The following is a 22,828-nucleotide window of genomic DNA, read 5'->3' on the forward strand; positions in this document are numbered from 1 at the left end:
TATTTGTTCGTTGGTCGGGCAGTAGAGTGTGGATTTGTTCCAGTTGATTTTGTAACCCGAGTGCCTGCCATACTCCGTAATCAAATCGAATAGGGCCGGTATGATCGGTTCGGGGTGAGTGATATACATCATGTCATCAGCAAAGAGAGAAATGTTCTCCTCCTCTGTGTCTGCAGGCGTGATGTGGAAGCCACAAATAGAGGGGTGTATCCTGATGGCGCAGGCCAGCGACTCGAGAGTGAGCGCGAAAAGTTGGAGTGAAAGGGGACAGCCCTGCTGCGTCACTCTCTCAATGGGAAGGGCGCCGAGCATTGACGCGCACTGTGGCCGTCGGTTGGTAGTACAGGAGTGCCACCCAGCTGCAGAATTTCGGCCCTAGCCCGAATTTAGCCTGAGTGGCATCAAGAAATAGCCAATTGTCAAATTGTTTGGAATTTTGCCACAAAATAGGTACCATTTCCTCCCACCCACTTCTAATATTTAGCTATAGGTTCCTTATGAAATAGCTTTTGAAATAGTGAACCTTTGAAGCCATTACACGAAGAAGAACAGTGTGACATTTATTTAATAATTATAATCAACGAGCAACTCAAGAACCTGTCAGTGTTAGCATGTCAGTGAATATATGTATGGCAAAAGGACAGAATTTAATATAGTTTGTTGACTATATACAATCAAAAATTGTGTGGTACTCAGTGGAGATTGTACTATCCCAGAAATCAAAACAGTGTATGTACAAAAAAAAAGCCATAGAAAGGCAATGTATATTAATTCAGGGCACTGGAATTCCACAATTCTGCACCTACAGCATTTACCACATACTCATGGATTTGTCCGTATGCTACATAGTACATACACCATGTGTGCATAAATGTCAGCCCCCCCCCCCCCACCCCACCCAAAAAAAAGCTTCTAGCTCAGCTCATTCAGATCAAAGGTTGCTAAACACAACAGGAGGTTCCTTGACATGGCTAATCCTGTGCGCGGATCACATATCAGCTGTTGATTGCTGTATTAAGATGTTAAACTGGTACTAAAGAGAGTCTCCATTGCCCAGACCGTATGATTACTTTTTTAAATGACTTAATACGGTTATAGATTGTGCTCCATAATGCCACATAGTTAGATTTTTTTGTGGCATAATTTTGTGAACCTTGCAGCATAATTGCGTTCTTCATTGCGTCATAATTTCATTGACCCTGAATATATTGTATTTGGGACCCTGTAGTATATTCCCATACTCCCAAAATGCACGACCAGAGAAAATGCCCCTAATTCCAGTGCCCAGGTGTCAATGACTTTTCAGATTTTAGGTTAATAGAAGGTTATTAGCAAGACTGGTGTGAATAGTGCAAACAGATATCTGTAAATCGAATATAAGGGTGATAGATACTAAAGGCTGCTTCTGTGGTCCATTCCAGTAAAATCCACTACTGTAGTCAAAAGTACTTGATATAGGATTCCAGCAGTGCTTCATTTCGGAGAAAAGTTCAATGGTCCAAGGTATTGTTTGGGATTCACCTGCGACTTGCGCCACCCACTGCCCCTCTCTGTGCTGTCAAATACCCTCACCAGTCGCCTGGCCTAAATCCTCATTTAGAACCAAACGGAGCACATCTTTTAAGTTTTCTTGGAGAACAGAGGCCGGCTTTATCTCAAATTTGAGGTGTTTTAAGTAAATGCAATCAAGAATAAAATGGGCTGCCCTACTGAAGGGTTACTTACCTTAATTCATTTGAATTTAAAGCTTAGACGTTCAGCTGTGTTATTCAAATCTCCTCGCTTAGTGGCTGTGTTGATTGAGTTTTTATATCATTCTAGGCTCTTGATTATTAATATTTATTAATATATACTCTCCTCCTTCTTGACTATAAGTCTTTTCTCATGTCGATCTTTTTTTAGAAGATCAAATACAGGTTGTTAAACATGGAATGATTATTCTTACTGGTGATTTTAATGCAAATCATTTGCACAAAAGCATTTTAACAACAGAAGAGGATTCTGAAGACAGATTATTTGGTATTCTAATTTTAAAAAATTGTCCGGTTCAGCAGAAATGATAAATGCATTTCATATTCTTTGATTATTTGGGTTTCCGTACGTTAAATGGGAGTTTTCTGATGATCAGCCAGCAAATTATACTTATAAATCTGCTGGCCATAAGTCCATTTTAGATTATACTTATGTTCATGTTACACATTTTGATAAACAAATATTGAAGAGATAATAATAAAATGTATTCTATAGAACTGTTGATTATCGTACAGATTACAAGAGTTGTGGGAATATCTTCTGATTAAATCAATTTTATGTAACATCTCTGAGGGCAGGTATAACATGAACGCATTGGAATGGGAAAACATAGTTTTTGAAGTGTTTTACTTTCTTTCAAGCAAAATGTATCTGATAATTATTGTCACAGGAATGTTTTAATTTGAAAAGAAGCTGTAGGAAGAAAATGAAAAGGGCTTTGACAGCAGACATCAACTCTATAAACGACGAGACACGGCAGTTAGAAAAAGATCCAACGTCTGCCTTGAGCGAAATGAAATTTAAACAGCAACAATCTCTAGGGATGTAACTTTGTGACTCTATATTTAATTTAAAAAACGATAAAAAGTTCTGGTCATTAATTTGTTCTGGACAAGATGAGAAGTATAATTCGGGGGGTTATCTCATAAATTATAATAAATTGAATATTTAACGTACTGAATTGTATGGCTTTGGTGGCAAATCTGTAAAGAAGGTGGTTACTACATCTGCAAACACCATAGGTGAAACATCTAATCCAGAGGTTAGTTTGATTATTTCTCAACTTAAAATGTTTCATGCCCCTGGCTCTAATAGAATTTCAAATGCTATTATATTCAAGCGTAATGTAGTAAACTGACCTACCTTCTTGACGTCTACTTATAACTCTTTTTGTTCCATTATTCCCTCATCATGGAAAGGCTCTTTTTTTCATCCCCTTTATAAACTGGAAGTGCAGAAAGAACAATTGATGGACAGAATGCAGAACAATGTCATACATTCACCCCAGTACAGAGATCTGGGCCTAAATCCATCGTTTTTTTGCTCACCATGCCATTCCAGTTTGGACCCAGCCATATGCAAATCATTCTTGACCCTGCGCCCAATGGGAACAGTCCAGATTGAACTGCCGGGCCAGGTCCTCCCTGGACTGGAAAAAAGCATCCTAGGACCAGTTTCGGGCTTTCAGCCCTCATCAGCCAGGTTAGCTTGACTGCAGTGGCATGGAGAGCACGGGACCCACGTCTGGGCATACCCGTCCCACTCGGGGTGACAAATGCAAAAATAACAGTTGATGGACAGAATGCAGAACAATGTCATACATTCACCCCAGTACAGATATCTTGGCCTTTATAAACGAGGTCCCAAATCAGAACCCAGTAGTTATTGCATGTTTGCACTACTTGATGCTGATGGTAAAATTGTTAGAAAATTGTTATTAATGAAATTAGTGGACTGGGCAAAATGCTTTTTGATAAATCCTCCTCATTTAACTGGTTTTAAAAGAGGGTGTTCAACAATAGATAATAGTGTTGCTTTAAACTGTTTTGCAATCCTGTGATATTAAAAACAAAAAAATGTTGGCCTGCTTTATAGACTATTCAAATGCATGTGATAAGATAGATTGAAACATACTGTGGGCAAAACTGCAGGTTGCAAGATTGATAATACCCTTCTGAATTTAATTATACAGTTGTATTTGGATACCTAGGTGCAGGTCAACGTAACTGATGAAAGATTTGACAGCATGAATTAAAATGGAAAATGGATTAAAGCAAGGATGCATGTGAGCCCCTCTGTTATTTTCGCTATATCTTGCTGATCTTTTTGCGAAGTTAGATAATAAGGAGGGGGACTGTCCAAACTTAGGGCAGCACAGCATGCTGTATTAGGCCGATACTGATGATCTTGTGTTATTAGAATTCTCTGGAACCCAGATCGGGCTTCAATGTCAGTTAACACACTTGCAAGATTATAATCAAATAAACAATTTACAAATTAATCACTACAAGACCAACATTTTATGCTTAGAGAATTCTAAAGCTTGTTTCAAATGGATCATGGAGCAGTAAAAAAATGGAGGTTGTTGAAAGTTTTGCCTATTTGGGTATAATTATACAGGACACATTGCAATGGTCTCAAGAGATTGAGAATTTGAAAAATAAATGTAATCATATATTGCAATTAAACTATTTTGAGATACGCAGAGGGTGCTGTAGGTTCAATGATTACTGCAATTAAATCAAAAATAGCTTCCGTATTGATGTACTTTTGTATTTAAATTTGCCCAATTTTATGAGGGAGACACTGAATCTTATGCAATCTTCTCCACACTACAGGATGAGACTGGAATTAGGGCTACCACCTATTATGTGTCAGAATAATATTAATCTGTTAAACTACATTTGCAATTATGCATCCGCTGAATAGAATTCTTTGAAACATTTCAGTTGGTTGGAATTACTCTGAAACATTTCTTTAGAAGATTTGTTCTTAATCTCCAATGTATGCACTTTATTGACCAGCCATAATCTTCCCTTGCTAACTGTTCTTGCTGATCTGAAAAGGTTGGCTATAAAAGCTTTTTATGCAAGGAATTTTATTTTCCCAGGTTGAAACTGATAAGGAGGGGCCTGCTCAGGGTATAAAAATAATGGTTATGTTTTAAATTCTTATAAAAACAGCTCTATTTGGATTTATCAATGGATCCTTTTATGATTAAATATTTTTTTAAGTTTTCGGCTTTTATATATCTCACCGATACCTGTGTGTTGTGTTATGTGTGCCACGTTTGCGCATCAAACTCCTACACCTTGTTTTAAAGCAAATATCAGCCGCATGATGCTTACGTGGTCTCTAAATATAACTGACTGTCTACCATAATATTATGTTTTATCTTCCTCTACACAGGTTATCTTATCTTTGACTTAACAAGGAAAGGTAGGTTCCTTTATATCCACAAATAGAATAACACTGGTATCCTAAAAACCCTGATAAATGCCCAAGACCTTTATTTATGCTAAAAATATGGGCAGAAACATGTCGGTACCAAAGAGATACGTGAGGGCCATGACACCCAATAACGTCCTCTGAACATAATCTCCTAGTATTTTTTGATCCATACCAAGGGTACCACCTAATAAAGTAATTCTCCTGGTTTATCCCATAATATTTTTAGTTAGGAAAATTGAATCCCAGATAAATGACCAGATAAATAATTTCTAAGAACTCCACTCAAGGCAGTCCCCCTCGAGGTGGAGTTCGCCTTGGTAGTACCGTCTTACCAGGATGGGATGAGGTGACATATGATAAGCATGTCACTCAGACCGTGAGTGAGTGAGCCCACCTCATCCAATTCTTGGAGTTGCCCAGTGTTCAAGTAGGTACATAACATATGTAGACATAGAATTACTCAGAGTAGGTACTAACAAAACAGAACTGTATCCATCCAACCGACTACGTTCTCTGTGTGTTGTGATCCAGAATTTCCTCACAGACAATGCAGGTACGGGCACAACTGCATTGTTGGAATGGGAAGCCTTTAAGAAAGTGACCAGAAGGCAGTACATCGTGAATACAGTGGGGGACCGCCGAACACTAGTAGACGCGATTAACACCCAATAAGCAATACAAAGAGAATTTGAGAAAGACTGGCCTGGGAAACGAACTTACAAAACAAGTTATTAAGCGTAAAAGAGGAACTAAACTAGGAGAGCAGGTTGAGCATCTTTTTTTTCATTATGAGGAATATATGCTAAGAACTCGTGTTGGAAGAGATAAATATGGGACACTGTTGGCATGGTTAGTAACCCCAATAAAAGGGACTCGCAAATACTGGAAACAGAAAACAAACGTGGGTCAGTCTTTAGGCAAGACGACATAAATGAGGTCTTTTAACATTATGATACTGAATTATATGCTAGAAACTGCTTAGATAATCTCCTGGACATTCAAGCCTTTCTACACATATTACCATTGCCAACACTTACTCCGGAGGAGAGAGAGGAATTGGGTAGTGACATAGTAACACAAAAGATCAAGGCAGCGGTCCAGGGTATAGCCAGGGGGTAAGATTCCTGGGACTGATGGACTCCCGGTGGAGTTCTACACTACTTATATTGGACACTGGGCTCCACGGTTGGAGGAGGTTTATTGAGTGGCGAAACAGTCTCTCCTTACCTGCATCAATGAGAGAGGCACTGATTAAATCCCCTTACTCAAACGTGGTCGACGGCACCATGACATAAAAGCATAAAGACCTTTGTCAATGTTAAATGCTGATTACAAGATACTAGGCAGAGTGTTAGTGACCCACCTGTTGCCCTAATTGCAGCGGCACATACACTCAGCTCGGCAGACTTTATACGAGACCAAAACATTGCGATAAACATATAGCAATTTATCACCATGCTGCTAGATGCCCCAGACTTTGCCACAGAATCCCTAGTCTCCTCTGTCAGTATTGAAAACGTTTTTGACAGCCTAGACTAGACTAATCTCTATACCGGAGTGGAGAAAATGGAAATAGGACCTGGGTTTATTAAGTGGACTCAATTTCTTTACTCTAACCCCAGGGTGTGAGTTAAAATGGGGGCAGTAATATCTGACACCTATTCAGTGGAGAGGCGCATCCATCAGGTGTGCCCATTGTCCCCGCTATTTGTAGCAGTGATGTAAACATTGGCATGTAGGACATGGCTGGGAACTCACTCCACTGGCGTGATCAGTTGTGGAATACTGCATCATATCGCATTATATGCAGATGATATGCTGCTCTTTGTAAGAGATAAACGCTCGGACCCTGGTAAAGAAATACAATTGCTGGATAAATATAGTACTCTGTCTGGCGTGGGAATAAAAGGGCAAAAAACTAGCCTATTGTCGATTTGAATCTCCCCAGACTCAATCACCAACCCACAGGGATTAATATAGGAATCTACATCGATGAAATACCTGGGAGTATGCATATACAGAACCCTGCCTGATCTTGTAGAAGGCAGAACAGGAGCAGCCATAGCTTCCTTACGAGCGGTAATAACCTTTTGAAAGACTCTCCCACTTTCAGTGGCTGTGTTGAATAATACAATGATGACACTATTATTTTAGTACAAAACCCGTAAAAGTCCCCAGAACTACATTTTTTGAGTGCTAGATTCATCGCTTATTGATTTAGTATGGTGTACCTGTAGATGAAGGGTAGCACTAACTAAACTACAACTCTTGGTGACAGGAGGACAAGTGCGCAATTGTGGAAATATGTGTGATGATTGACAGGGGCTTACCATCACTCCTTTGCTTCTCTCAGGGCAAAACCTTCCCACCAGCCTGTTTGCGCATGTGGTTCACCTTGAACTTCGACTATCAGTCATGCGCGTTGTTTGATTGGAGGAAGATTAATGGGAATTTTGTATAATGGGTGGAGGGCAGAGTGCACCATGGGTAAGCCTCATACTGAATCCACCCCCCAACCCCCCTCTCTGGACAACATTGTCTCCAGCCAACAAATCTCGGGTGCCTCTTGCTAGTGATTTCTTTCTGCCATGTCTGCCACCTCCCAAGAAAATAGGGGAGAGTTGACTTTCACCTGGCGGTGACCTTACGGATGCATCCAGAGGTAAAAAGGTATTAATGACTTCTCTGAAACACTTAAACAAGAAGAATGATAGCTTTGTAGCCAGATTTGTAGCTCTGAAAGAGAAACTTGATGCCATAGCAAAAACGGTTTCTGTGATTGATGCTGCATCCTAGGCTGTAGAACAGAGAACTGAAGTAGTGTAATCATTTGCTACTCAAAAGCGGTAATTGGTGGAGAAGTAAATCTATTTTCAATCCTGTGCCTTGGTGTCTGTATCCTCTCTGGAGTGCCGGCTACATAAATTGAAAAATTAGACTGCATCCCAGAGAGTAATTGACTGGCCAGTGACTGACTTGGATCACAATCAGTAGACATTTTTCTAGAAGAGGCTTTGCCTTGCCCTGATGACTGTCAATTGTTACAGCTTCAAAGTGAAGCCACATTAACAGCTAGAGGTTTTTGAGCAGGCAGTGGTCGTATGGGCACAATTTTTGCTACACTGCAGAGGCCGCCAGTGAGAGGTATTTCTGAGATGGGCAACAATAAATAAGATATCTGCCACATGAGACAATCTAAGTTTTTTTTATACTTGATGTAGAAGGCTCTTCAACAGCTGAGAAAGATCTTCATGAACAGGGGACGCAAGCTAGCTTTCGATTAATGACGAGGCTGACAGTATCGGTGGGTGAGTTTTTACCTAGAGGAATGCTGCCCTCATGTTTGAACAGTCTTAGCGCCAGTGTAGTGTAAGGAAAAATAGAACATCTTATTGGACGTTAAACTATAATGGGGTCTGGTTTGTCTACTGAGGTTTCTAGAAGTCTGCCCTTGCCTCGTTCTCTAATTATGGTCTGGCTTGTGATGCTCGATGACTGAACCCTGGATTTACTGCTGGACTTCTTTGAGGGGAAACATTTACAGACAAATGGTGTGTTTTATGTTTTGATTAGGTGTACATTTTCCCTCCTCCCATATATGTACGTGAGTAAGTAGACTTGCAGTGAGTGACTCTTGTAGCTTTACGGTTTTTAAACTTGTTTTTCATACTTGTGAAGTAGGGCTGATGTTTCTTGTACTCTTGCCTATGGCATATAGACTCCTGCTTTGTATTGAATACAAAATGCTCAATGAATTAAATAATTACAAAACACCAAGCAAACTGTCTCCTAGTCGTGAAACTGAGAAGATATATTAAAGTGAGATGTTAACAAGTTGTTCTGTTTATTGTTCAGTAGGTAACATGGCCAAGCCATTTACACCAGAAGAGGCCAACAACATTGTGATGTCTCTAGATCGCCCTGCAGTTTTCAGTAACATGGTCTATGATTGGCCAGCACAACACTGGAATGCTAACTATCTTTCTGAAAAATTGAAAGGAAAAAAGATACGGTTCCGGATGGGCAAGAGAAAGGCAAACACAGGTAGGGTTTTTTTCTTAAAATGTATTTTTATTTAAGTTATCAGCAAATGCAGATATATCTGACTTCATGCCCTTTAACCGACGAACATATCTGAGTTCAAGCTCCTAAGCCAACAAACAATTAATATTAAAGTTCCTTAACTTTAAAACAGTTAGATTCCTGAAATTTTCTGTGAGATTCCTCTTTAAAGAATGTTGTGGCTATGGTCTGTTCTTCCTCTTTTAATCAGTTTGCTGCAACGCAGGAACCTTTACTCTCCAAATACAATTGTAAACTTTTCTGTAAAGCTCTGTTTTCCCCCACCCAAATACAAACTTGTTTTATATCAACTCTTTAGCCTGGATTACGAGTGCCTTCGTTTTTTTTACGATCCTTGGGCAAACATCTGATTGTGCTGGTGTGGAAATATATACCTTTTTAGGGGTACACTGGTGCAGGGTCACCCTTTTGTCCACGGGTTCAAAAACGTATTGTGGCACGAAAATATTTAAGCATATCGATACCCACAATGTTGTCCGACGTTATAGGGGAAAGCAGAAATGGACATGTTGCAGTGAATTTATCAAGCCTGAATTCAAGTGGCTGTGAAAGTGGGCTAGGTGTAGGTGTCCCATCGAATCCTATCAATGTTATCATTGTGCTGGACCAGGAGAGCCCTAGGAACCAATTTGTTTTAGACAGAGCACTACGGGTAGCCCCTGTGTCAACCAGAAACTGATCAGTAGATCCCAAGACACTTGCATCAACATAAGGACCCATTTCATCTACTGGCACCTCAACCAGTTCCTTACCCCGTCCTAGGCATTCCTATGCGTAATCAGAATCTGCAAGGACCTCATCAGAATATCAGACATTTGATATTGATTTTGTCTATCAAAAGTATTAGAGTAATTTGGTCCTTGTTCAACTGCCTAAAACCTGGGACGAGCTCCTGTACCTACCCTGTTTCCTGAGTACCCTGGGCGTCTTCTCACACTACCTCTTCCCTGTTGGTACTGCTGACCTTGCAAAAGAGGGCACTCAGAATGCCAATGCCCAGTCTCTTTACAATAAGCACACTGATCAGGGGACAAATTTGCTCGAGGGAAAGGGGGCGCTCTAGGTGTATACATTACATGTCCTCCTCTTCCACCTCCCCTAAATGGTGGACCATATACTTGAGCCAACATAACTTTTGTCTTTAATTCTTTAACCTTCTTATCCTCCCTGCCTTTGGGTTCCTGTTGCTCATAATATTGGGCCATGGCCAAAAGGGAAACTGGGGAAGACGTGGTCCAAGAACTCTTGCTAGCCTTTAAGCGACTAGCTATTTCTGGTAACCTAATAGCGACAAATGTATCAACAAACAAATGTTTACCCGTATCATCGGCCAATGACTGACCACTAAATCATGGAATGTCTCCTCAAACCTTGAAAAGAAATCAGAAACTAACTCATCCTTTTTCTGTTTACAGGACGCTAACGTAGTCCAATCTATTTTCTTAGGGGGTATGAGGGGGTCTTTAACTTAGTCACAATAGCTTTAGGAAAATCTAATATCCCCTTCTGAGGTTTCTGCACAGGCTCCCTTTCCGCATCTTTTCTTTCTAATTCCACCCAGGTATCACCAAATGCCGCATTGTCATCTATTTTACGTATTGTTCTCCACATATCAGGGGGTAAAAGAAGTCCAAAGAACATATCAATATCTGGCAAGGTCATAGTGCAGGAGCTAATGGCTCCTTCCACCTCCTCATAGAAGGCGGCAGGATTTTTCTGGGGGTCGGGAAAAGCAGCTTTAAGAGCCATCACATCAGCTCTACTCCAAGGTGTATAAACCCAATATATAAAATATCCCTCTGGCTCTAATTCCTAAGAAATTTGTCTATCATCAAATATTACCTCCCAAACAAATTTTTTCTACAAAATAAAATTGCTCTGTACTGTTCCACTGTTACAATGAGCAATGTCTCCTCCCTAGCAGCGGCTTTTAATTTATCTTTTTCTGCTCTAGTCAAAGTAGAGCGAATCTGTCGCCCATCTTGTTTATCTGGTTCTTTGTCATCTGAAGAGAAATTCTCATCGTCAAAAGCCTCATCAGGGGCACTTGGAGTGAGGAATTTATACGGGGGTGGGGGGCATTCTAATAGGATGCAGTCATCCTGAGGTTTATTAAGTATAGGATAAATAGGGTACATTATAGGATACTGGCCATTTACCTCTAATCGACGTTCCCTATCTTCTTTTTCCATTTTTTTTCCTTTTTTTTTTTTTTTTTAATTCTAGCGCTTTTTGATATATCGTTTTTCATTGTTCTTTTTCTGCCATAGCTTAAGCTCTTTTCACTCTCTCTCATATTTTTCTCCCACATACGCACACAATCAAACATATCCTGTCTATTTTTTCTTTCAAATAATCATTATTCTACATATTGAACCTTTTTAAAATCAAATGACCCGTTCACAGGCCGTTGTAGATCAGAATTTTTCTTTGTGTGTTTGTTCCACAGCGTACTGTACCTTATGGAAAAAATACCATATTTGACAATTATGTCTTTATTAGGTGTCCCCTCTGGGGGAGCCGGCTGACTTTTCTCTAAACTTTGATTTGGTGCCACCAGAGCAGCAACACCACCTACAAAGTGTGCTGAGAACAGGCATGCTTCACCAAAAATTTTAAAATATTATCACTTCAAATACTTCAAAAGGAGAAAAATCTCCACATTACCTGCCTTCAATTTTTGCAAAAAGTGAATCACAAATTCAAACAAAAAGCCCAGGCTTAACAAATCAAGAGTGCCGCTTTAGCGACCTTACCAGACAGAAGTCTCCAACTCCCACCTGCTGATCTCTGGTCGACCTAATGGTCACTACAAAAGTGCGCCAAAGAAAACCCCAGTTGAGACCGGCACCACCTGGAGGGTCAAATCAGGAAAACTGGAAAAGTCACATTGGCCTGCAAAGACAAAAGTCTGCTCGTGCAGTGCGCTTCCTCAGTGAAATTCCAATCCTCCGTGAAGACCACTCCTTCGGACGGCCGCGTCTCCAATGGGGTCCCATGACGGGTGCCAACTGTGGAAATATACCTTTTTAGGGGTACACTGGTGCAGGGTCACCCTTTTGTCCATGGGTTCAAAAACCAACAAAGTAGAGATCAGCACTGCAATAGGAATACATAACAAGTTTATTAATCACTCATGAGTAGGACCACGTCCACACAGCATTTTCAAGTGCTGGAGGAGGTAGTACACTGAAGTCACAGAACACAGAACTTTTATACAGTTTTTCTGCAGTGTAAGAACGTGAACAGAAATAGGAAGAGCAAGTTTTGGAAATAGTTAACAACAAACAAGGGCAAATAAAAACTAAATGGTTAGCAAAGTGGGAGGGGGAGCAGAAATGCTTATGGCAGCAACAAATGATTGACAGTCACCAGATTAGCAGCTACAAACTCTCAGCATATACATTGCTTTTAGGTGAGTCAGGAAGTCAACTAAAATAGATAGCTCAGGCAGGAAAATACGAACAGCAGAGGACGGGAGAATTACGAAGGAAAAGAAATGAACACCTCAGGCAAAATGGCTGCTGATTATGCCAAACAAAATATTACACATTTTCCACACTGGGATCGCGATCGGAGGTGGTGGATTTTAGCACACCCACAAATTTCCTGGTGTAATAAAGTCTGCATCCGGAATTAAACTTCAGCACGTCAAAACTGCCTGGCTGTAATTGTAAAAAACAGTCCTGTAAATGCTGGGACGTTCACATTTTGGTACTGAAATCCTTAGTTTTGCTCCTTTGGGCAAAAATTGTTCCATGAGCAATTAATGTTACCCAATAAATTCTGAACCCTAGATATTGGATTTGATAGGGTGAGTGTAAAGAAAGGACACATTTTTGCTTGTTCACACCCCTCCCAATTATTGTACTGATGCTGCTGGAGTATGGACTTTTTAAATATTGAGGCACTGCTGCCCAGCATGCAGTGTATGTGCTCTGATCCCTAAACACATAACGTACCTGTTAGTCCCTAGTATATTGCACCACCACTAAAGTGACCGTGCAAAACGGCGTCGGGCATGCACCTGCATTATAACACATTACAAAGTGTAAGTTTGTTTTGGGAATAGCTAGAACTATGATTCAAGGACTCCAGTTAATAGGAATTAAAAATCCAATCTGATGGTAAAGTCGGATTTTGAATTACTATTTTGAAAATGCCACTGTTGGAAATTGGGTTACTGGTTAAGAGGGGTGAAACCCTACTCAAGCAGCATCCACAATCTCTGTCAGGGTGACACACAAACAGACCCTAAATTAACCTGTGCTTAACCCTCTGGTATCCGCATCCGTGGAGTCCCCTTAGAGGTCAAAGAGTGGACTTGCCCGCATACGTCCAGGACCATATGGCGTTGAGACCATATTGGAGGACCCAACTCACCCACGGATCACCTTGAAGTGAACACACAGATTGGCCCCCAGACGCCCAGCTGGGGCTTTGCCCCCAGATGTACTTACTCACAAGGGTCCATTTCTTCGAAGACAAAGAAACCCTTATGTCTAAAACCCATGAGGGATGCCAGATCTCCTTCAGTGGCATCACACAGCATTCATCTGAGAACCTGTCACTGATCATCGTCACCAGCCTCAGATCCTTTAAAACTATCTCAGACATCCTGAGATCGGTGGGGATTAAATACAGATGAGGTCACCCCTTCAACCTCCTTTTCCGGTGGGATGACCGGGTAAAATCCGTTAAATCTCTGGAGGTGGCCCAGAAACTTCTGGGCATGACCTCCCAGAAGCCTATGAAGTCACGCCATTGGGGGTTGAGGGGGGTAGAGTGTACAACCATACACAGGACCCGTCGATATTGGAGACCTGCTTCTGAGGAGGTTAAGGCCTACAAAGAGCAGAGGTCGAAGTGGGGGGAGAACGGCAGGGCACGGCGTGCCCCTACTTCTTCAATTCCAGGGATTCCGTTCCCCTACTTTTTTATTTTGAAAATGCGTCCCAGGTCTTATGCAGATACGCGGCGGCGCGATAGCTTCCATGCCCACGTGGCTGATTGCATGGCACCGATGGCTCGCATGGGCCTGAATGAGTCCCCCCTAGGCCTATCCCTCATGTCTTGGAACGTTAGGGGGCTGAACAACCAGCGCAAATGTAAACAGATACTACATTATCTCAATCGACATGGAGTTGATATAGCTTTCATTCAAGAAACGCATTCCCACTCCTCGGTCGACTCCCGCTTTGCGGCTTCGTGGGGTGCTCTTAGGTACTTCTCCAACTTTAGTAATTACGCCAGGGGCGCAGCTGTACTGATCCATAAGAGAGTCCCGTTTCACTGCCAATCTTTCCTTGGGGATGGGGAGGGGCGCTACTGTATAGTACAGGGGGTGTTGATGGGTCATGCGGTTGTTCTGGTCTGTGTGTATGCTCCCAACACTGATTCCCCGGAATTTTTTCAGCAGCTTGCTTCCCACCTTGCTACTTTGGCGCCTGCAGGCCTCATAATTGGGGGCGACTTCAATTTATTGATGGACGAGTGCTTGGACAGTACTTCGGGGTCTGCTCACACCAAGCCTAGAGCGCGGCGCGCACTACTTGACCTTTGCCACCAGTTTGCTTTGACTGACATTTGGCGCAGGCGAAACCCGCACGACACTGCTTACACCCACTTCTCAGGACAACACAACACTTGGACCAGGATTGACTACTGGCTCCTGTCCCCGGGCCTGGCCCCCTGGTTCCGAACGATGCAGACTTTTCCCAGAACATACTCGGATCACTCCCCGGTGTCCCTGTGCTTAGACGTCCCGCGGTCGGAGGGTTTTGAGCGGCAATGGCGATTCCCTGGGAGGGCGCTTCTGGACGACGTATTTGTTCATGAAATTTATGAGGCGATCGAGGACTATTTCACGCTTAACACCGGATCAGTGGGCTCGTGGGCCGTGCTTTGGGAGGGGTTCAAGGCCTACATTCGGGGGATTTGTATAGCTAAACATGCCGGAGTCCTGAAGGCGCTGCGCGCTACGATTAAGCAATTGGAGACACAGTTGGAGGCGATTGACGCCGCGGCGCGGCGTGAGCCTGCTGGCGACGTGTCTGCTGAGCGGCTCCGCCTCCTTGCTGACTTTCGGGACGCGGCGGACATAGAGATTTTGTACCTTGGGAAGTTCCAGACGGCGCGTAGATACGGGGAGGGGGATAGGCCGGGTCGCACACTAGCGCAGGCTCTGCGACCGCCGTACAGTAAATCTCTGATAGTTGAGGTGCGGGGCGCAGATGGTTCGCTCCGCACGGGGCCCACCGAGATAAGGGACGAATTCCTGGCCTACTATTCTGACCTCTACAAGACTAAGTTGGACGACTCCTCGACTTCCCGTGAGGCATATTTGTCCGAAATCGCGCTCGTATTCCTCGATAGGGGGATGCAGGAGTTTATGGCTGAGCCCATAACGGTGGCGGAGTTCCGGGGGGCGATCAAAGTGCTTCGTGGTTCCACCGCCCCCGGCCTCGATGGCTTCTCGGGGGATTTTTACAAGGCCTTTTCGGAACTCCTGGCGCCACGGCTTATCGAAGTATACGCGGAGGCGCTGGAACGTGCGTCCCTCCCGGCGACCCTCAGCGAAGCGGTTATAGTTCTGCTCCCTAAACCAAACAAGGACCCGCAGCTATGTGGGTCGTATAGGCCCCTCTCTCTGTTGAACCTTGATTACAAGATCCTGGCCAAAATTGTGGCCAACAGACTGTCTCAATTGATGGAATTCATCATATCGCCCATGCAATCGGGCTTTGTCCCGCGTCGTTCTACGTCTTTCAATCTGCGGACGCTGTTCACGGTACTCCACAGAATCAATCCGGCCACGCCGGCCGCGGCAATCCTTCTAGACACTGAAAAGGCCTTCGATTCGCTAGAATGGCCTTTCTTTCTGGCGGTCATGCAACGCATGGGCATGCCGGAGAACTTCCTCGCCACCACGCGGCTTTTGTATAGCCGCCCCACAGCCCGCTTGCGCATCAACGGCATGCTGTCTCGCCCCTTCTCTCTTACGAGAGGCACACAGCAGGGATGCCCGCTTTCTCCGTTATTGTTTATCTTGGCCATGGACCCCTTAATTCGGCATTTTCAGGAGAGGCATCTGCATAGGGGCCTCCAGTTTCGGACTGGTCCCTTATTAGCTTCCCTCTATGCGGACGACACAATACTGTATGTCAGAGAGCCTCCGGTTAACCTGGCTCCCCTGATACGGGAGATTCTACGCTTCGGTGCCCACTCGGGATTGGGCATCAACTGGCACAAATCCATAATTTTTCCGTTGACTAGTGGCACGGCCCCGTGGCAGTTTGAGTTCCCGTTGGAGTGGTGCGCCGACTCGGTGCGATACTTGGGCGTGCAGATTCATCTTAACACGGACGAAATTATACGCCTCAATTATGGCCGCGCGATTACCAGGCTGGAGACGCAGGTGGAGAGGTGGCTGCGGCTTCCTCTCTCCATGTCGGCCAGAATCGCCATTATAAAAATGATCGTACTACCCAGGTTTTTGTACCTTTTTAATAATATTCCGATTCCTCTTACTAGGGCTTTCTTCTCCACTCTGCGGGCCCATTTGATTCGGCTGGTTTGGGGTGGGAAACACCCCCGAATCAGCTGGAGGACTCTCACGCTCCCCCATGATAGGGGCGGCTTCGGCGTCCCAGATATGTATCTCTACTATTTAGTCGCCCAGTGTGCGCACGCTTATGCCTGGTATCATCCCGATGCGCGGATCCTGTTTCTTCGGCCGGAGGCGGATTTCGTTCTTCCGGGTCGACTGTCGGCGGTGTTGCCTAAGGGGGTTCCCCGGAGCCCAGTGGATATCCAAACGGTGTCCACCACCAGCTGGGCCTGGGGTCGCCTGGCTCGTTATTTGGCCCGGCCTCTTCTTTATTCTTCCTCGCTCCCGCTCCCTAACCCTGGGTTGTTACCCGGTTCGGGTGAGCTCATTGTTCAACGTACTCTCACTAAGTTCAATCTTGTTCAGATCGGAGATCTATATCCTGGAGGGCATATATTTTCGTCGTCGGAGGAGGAGCGCTTCGGCGAGGCCTCATTCATGGACAAGTTTGTCTTGCGTCGGCTTTATTGTGCGGCGCGGGCGAGCCTCACGGGATTCCCTCTGGAACCGGAGTCCTTTGAGCCTCTCACCCTCCTTATTGATAAGGACACTGGCGCGCACATGGTTTCCACAATGTATAAGTCGTGCGCGGCTCTGGTTCCTTTTGTAGATGACCGTCTGCGGGCGGCCTGGGAGACGGACTTGGGTAGGCCCATCACGGATGAGCAATGGACGGTCTGTTGCAAGGTTACTAATACGGTCTCGCTCAACAGTCGCCATAAGCTCCTTCATTACAAACTCCTTCGCCGTTACTATGTGAACCCTGCTAGACTCCACGCCATTGATCCCACACGGCCTCACGCTTGCTGGAAATGCGCTGCACCACACGCTGATTTCGCTCATCTGTCATGGACATGCCCCAAGCTGCAATCATACTGGACACAAGTGCATGAGATCCTGGGCGCTATGCTGGGGCTTGCGTTGGTCCCCACTCCTGAGGTGGCGTTGCTAGGCTACACGGTAAACTTCCCTAAGTCTGTCCGACGGCTTGCCTCTTTGGGCCTCCTGCTTGCTAAGCGTGAGGTTGCGAAGCGATGGGGCGCTAGAGCGGCTCCCACGGCGAGTGCGTGGCTTACTTCCATGGCTTTCTGCAGTACCAATAGCGAGATCTACTCCAGTCTCATTCCCACGGTGGCGCGTCCCAAAGATATCTGGGGTCCGTATAAGTCATATATAGCTACCCTTCCGAGCTCTTCCCCGCCACACACCAGCTCCGGCATCGTACCTACGGGAGTGGGGTAGTTTACACAGCACCAAGGATGAGCCTATAGAGGGGTGACGTATGCAGATAAGACACATTGGATCCTCCTTGTTGTTCGCTTGGGCAGCTGTTCTCCTCGAGCACGACCTGGTGGAGGGATGCGGGGCGACCGCATGAGTCGTCATGGCAACTGGTGTGCAGGCCTGGGATGTGGGGTTGATGTGATGGTACTAGGGCAGAGGGGTGGGGTGACCTGCCTGCAGGGGGTCTCTGAGCGGATGCCTTTATCACCTGCTATTATTGATGTTTGTGCCATGAATGTCGTAGTGTATCTTTGCACCGATTCTTTATTGACCATACAGTCATTGTCTTTGTATTATTTTGTTTTTTTGAAACTAAATAAAGTTTTAAAAAAAAATAAATAAAAAAAAATAAAATAAAAAAAAATGCGTCCCAGGACGCAAGAAATCACCATCGCCTATAAATAAAGCTCGGCGTTCCTGGCGTTCGAGGACGGGCGGCAGAGAAGTAACAGGACTCTGTCTTTTCCTTCTTACCCAGAGAAGAAAAATACAGTGTCAACTTCTGCTCTGTCGCTTCAGTGGCCCTCTCCCCCCCACTCTTTCATTCTTCCCTCTCTTTCTGTCTGGCAGTTCTTCTCTTACAGAAAACCGAGATTTCAAGACGGGGTTTTCACACTCTTTCCTCTCCTTTCTTTTATTTGCTCCCCTGTGAAATGGATCCAAAAAAGAAAATAATTTTTGCTGTAAATGTCGTACTTTAATTCCAAAGTGCAGCATCTGGAATAAAAGGTTAAAAATAGGAAAAATAACTAAATAAAGTAAGACAGAGTGGTAGCAAACTGACCAGATTGATTTTATTCACACCCAAACACATTAGCGCCACTTTTACAGAGTTTGCCAGTGAAGCGCTATTTTTGTTTTCTTGTCTTTGTTTTCCCTGGGCTTGCAACTAGTGCACCAGTCCTGGATGTACTGCAAAGTGTGGATTGGAAAACAAAATGTGTACTGCGGCTCTGCGTCCAGGGATGTGGTCTTTTTACCATACTGCGTACGTTTTGTAAGGATATAAGCAATGGACATTGAAATGGGTCCATTCAGGGCCCTGTAGTCATGTCCTTAACTTTTCAGGCAAAAGCACTCACTGATTTCTGAGTAGTGAGTGTAAAAGCGTTAAGGTAACCATGTTGTTCCTGCTTACATTTCACATGGTTTGCTAAATTTTACATTCCCTATGAGGGTTTGCTTTTTCCAGGATGTTGTTTTTTTTTTTTTTGTAGGCCGCATATTGCTCCTGTCTAGTGCGTCATTTAAATTGAGCCGCATCCAGGTGTTTATAGCCGGCAGCAATTGGGTTGTAGTTGAAGGCAGTGTGAGTTTTTCTCAGTGGGGCAGTATGGTGTTCAGTGGAGGAGAGGATGTGGCACTATGGCCAGGGCTACTGAATTTGTAACTGGGGAACCAGGTTCAACCTTAATCACCAGTCCACCAGACCACTCTCCTGAGGGAGCACATTCCTGTGCTAGACCTTAGATGGCTGCGCAAGACCTTAGAAGCCCTGGTGTCTTAGCACCAGCAGGTGAACCCTAGCAGTGGCAAGTGTGGGTTAACCTTCAAGGTTTGTCCATCACAATCCATATGAAGTTCACCTCCAGATTTGCAGACAGGCCTATGAAGCAGCACACCCTAGAGCGACAGTGACTCTGCCACTGAGGTCACAGGACACTTGAGAAGGGCCAGCTCTAGGGCAGTGCAACCGGTGTGACCGCACCGGGTGCTGACTTTGGGTGGAGGCATTATGTTTGCAAGTATATTAAGGTTTTAAAAGCGCTTTCTGCCTCCTTCCTGGCCTCCGGCAACAATAAAAATGTCATGATGACTCTTGTGTTTAATGTTCTTCCTAGAGAAAGATAATTTTGTCTAGTGGAAGTTTTGATTCATGGAAAGGTAGCTCAGAGGGTTAATGTGCCTGCTACAAAGAACAAGTACCATACAGATTGTGAGAAGTTGGCCTGGTATATGCTGTTCACTAGTTATAGTGGGCACCTTGTACCAGTCCAAACAACCCTTATTGATGATAGGTTTAAAGACAACCTTTATTGAAAGCTATCCTAGTTGTAGCTATGGAGAGCAGCCTTCAGGCTAAGGCTTGAAGGAGTGTAAAACAGCTTGGTTTACCAGATAATAACCTTTTGAATTACTAAATGAAAGGAGATCCACACAAGGTATATATAAAATGTGTATTTATTTCTAAACACTCACTACTAATCTCTTTATGAGATTAGAGTCCAAGATACACAATAATACAGTTCTAAAACGACAGTAAATAGCACAATATACAATGGGCCCTAGGGGCGGACCAAACCATATACTAAGAAAGTGGTATAAGAACCACAACTTGACTAGACACAGTGCCTAAAGCACGTAGAATCGCTGGTACCCCAAGGAACCACCCAAGGTAGTGACACAGGAGACCCATAGGGGACGCGTGCAGTGTGAGAACACAGGCGCGAGACACGTATTATATTATGGGAAAGTCGCGGTTGGAATTTTAGAAGTTAAGGACACTTAGGAGAGTACTTTGAGCAAACCCCTTTAGACTTAGGGGGTTCTAGGGCCAGCACCCACGGGAGCACCGGAGTACTCGAGTTACCTCACCCAGGGAAGCCGGGTGCATAGGTGTCAAATGGTGTTGGGGATCGTCGTTGATTTCAATGGCGATCTGCTGCAAAGTGCTGCTGCCGGGAAGGAGGAAAGTGTCCGGTGTGATCCAAGCCTGGATCGAAGATCAGAGAACCTGAAAGCAGAGGGGACAAAGTCTGGGTCACTTGCCAGTGACCAGGGGCACGGTAGACGAAAGCCTACCAATGTTGGGTGATTCAGGTGCGAAGAGGCGAAGCTTGACTCTGCAGCCACGAGGACCAGGAGGCATCGATGACAACCAGAAGCTGGATTTGAGCTGTCCCATGAAGGATGTCGAGTGCTGCGGTGTCGGTGCTCGTATTGAAAACAACAAGCCTTGGCAACAGCAACCCATGCAGGAAGAGAAAAGATGCTTCGGTGTGGACTAGCAAGGTCCTGGGGACTCCCCAAGCAATGGAGAGAAAGGGTACATGTGGAGCAATCAGGTAAGCCTAATTACAGGTAAAGTTGCCTTCACAGGGACCCACCAGTCGACGGACTAGGGATTGCGAAGAGACCTCGAGAGGAAACACGAAGGGCCAGCTCATGGAACACTTGTGGAGTGTAGGCGGGCAATCTTCAGTGCAAATGCTGCTCGGGGTCAGGGCTAAAGTAATCCAAAGCTCAGCTGCAGGAGTTGTTGGAAAGCTGATGCTTCTGCAAAGTGACGTGGTGTCCAGGGGTTCGGTTTGCACGGTCGCCACAAGGGATACGGGCCTCGGACTTGCTGTGGGCACTGATCGACCTCTAAGACCATGGAAACCCACCTCTTCTGTTGCAAAACTCTTCAGAGTCTGGCGGGAGCTTCGGAGCTGCAAACCGGTCAGATGTGTCTTTGGTGCCTGCCTTGCAGGGGAGTAACTCCTTTACTCCAAGGGAGATTCTTCACTCATCTAGTTGAATGTAGATCGTTGAAGTTCCAGGATTCAGTATCAGAGTTTCGTCCAGGTGTAATCTAAAGTCCTGCAGCCAGGGGTTCCTTTCTTATACCCAAGGAAGGGGTGGGACAAATTCTAGGGACCCACCTAATAGAGGGTCAGGAAAGGGGGGTGGCTACACCCATTTCCTTTGTCCAGTTGCACGCCAGAGCAGGGGCTGGTAGCCCCTGCAACCGGTTTGAGCTGGACTATGCACAGGGACACCAAATAAGCCCCCAGTGCTGAACTTCAAAGCACTCTTGGAGTGCACCCACCCAGCCCCAATACACTAAAGCCTTTCTGGGAGGTGGTGACACCTCCCTGTGACAGGAAACCTATTGTCCAGGCCTCCCCTGCCGGAGTTTCGTCCAGCAGCAGGAGGGCAGACTCATGTCTGTGGCTGGCAGCGTCTGTTAGCTGGTACCAGGTATAACGGTGCTGTCATGTCTCTCCCTCTAGAAGGGTGGGATCATACTCCCACACCAGTTACTGGTGTGGGGGATGATTCCAAAGTGTTTGACACCAAATACGACATGTTTCCGTGCAGCCATCCCAAAGTTAGCATTTACCGTTTGGTTATAATGCACTTAAGAATGTATGGTTTGGCTGCATCACAAACAACCCCAGAATAAAGGTTCCGAAGGCTGCAGAGGGGCTCTGCTCATGCATGGGCACCCTCTCACATAAAACCCAGCACCCTGCCTTCAGGATTGGTAAGGCCTGCCATAGGGGTGACTGATAGGTTTATATGTGCAGTGATATGGAGAGATATAGTGAACCTATATCTCAGTAAGGGGTGCATGCACCACCTTACCCAGGCTGCAGTAGCAGACCTGTGGTATCATTTTGGAAGGCTTCCCAGGGGTGGCACATTACATGCTGCAGCCCCTGGTAGGCCTCTGGGGTACCTATGCCCCTGGTACATAGTATATCATATACTAGGGACTTATAAGGGTACCCCAGAATCCAATCTGGAGTGTACCTATAGTGCTTGTAATTCATTTAAGGGAGAAAGCAGATAGGCTGGGGTCCTGAATAGCAGAATCCCAGCCAGACTAGGTCGAAAACCAGCAAAACACCAGGAAAAAAGTGCGGGCAACCATGCAGTCAGATTCCACCTTCCTATACAGATCACAAAGTGCACATCATGTAAATAGGTCAGTGGGCTACTGCTTTTGTCAGAGAGATACTTTTGTTACTTGCAGTTTATAAGTTAAAATCCTAACATACAACAGTGAGCTATTAACTTTCATCTAAGAGCTGCATACAAACTGCAAGGTATAAATTAGAGCGTTCTGTTTTTCCCCCAGTCTTTGATTATCCTAATGTTGCA

At 44.8% G+C, this 22,828-nt stretch overlaps 1 protein-coding gene across 6 annotated transcripts in view; it reads left to right on the forward strand.

The window, feature by feature from the left end:
• Positions 1-22,828, forward strand: part of HSPBAP1 (HSPB1 associated protein 1) — an 859,774-nt gene that overhangs the window by 328,586 nt on the left and 508,360 nt on the right. For all 6 annotated transcript variants that reach the window (XM_085647322.1, XM_085647321.1, XM_085647326.1 and 3 more), the window contains one exon: positions 8,839-9,027. In XM_085647322.1, the coding sequence (XP_085503448.1) occupies positions 8,839-9,027 (189 nt within the window). The remainder of the gene's footprint in view (positions 1-8,838; positions 9,028-22,828) is intronic.

This window comes from Triturus cristatus, chromosome 3_2 (genome assembly GCF_964204655.1).
Source record: "Triturus cristatus chromosome 3_2, aTriCri1.1, whole genome shotgun sequence".
In the NCBI taxonomy this organism is placed as follows: Eukaryota; Metazoa; Chordata; class Amphibia; order Caudata; family Salamandridae; genus Triturus; species Triturus cristatus.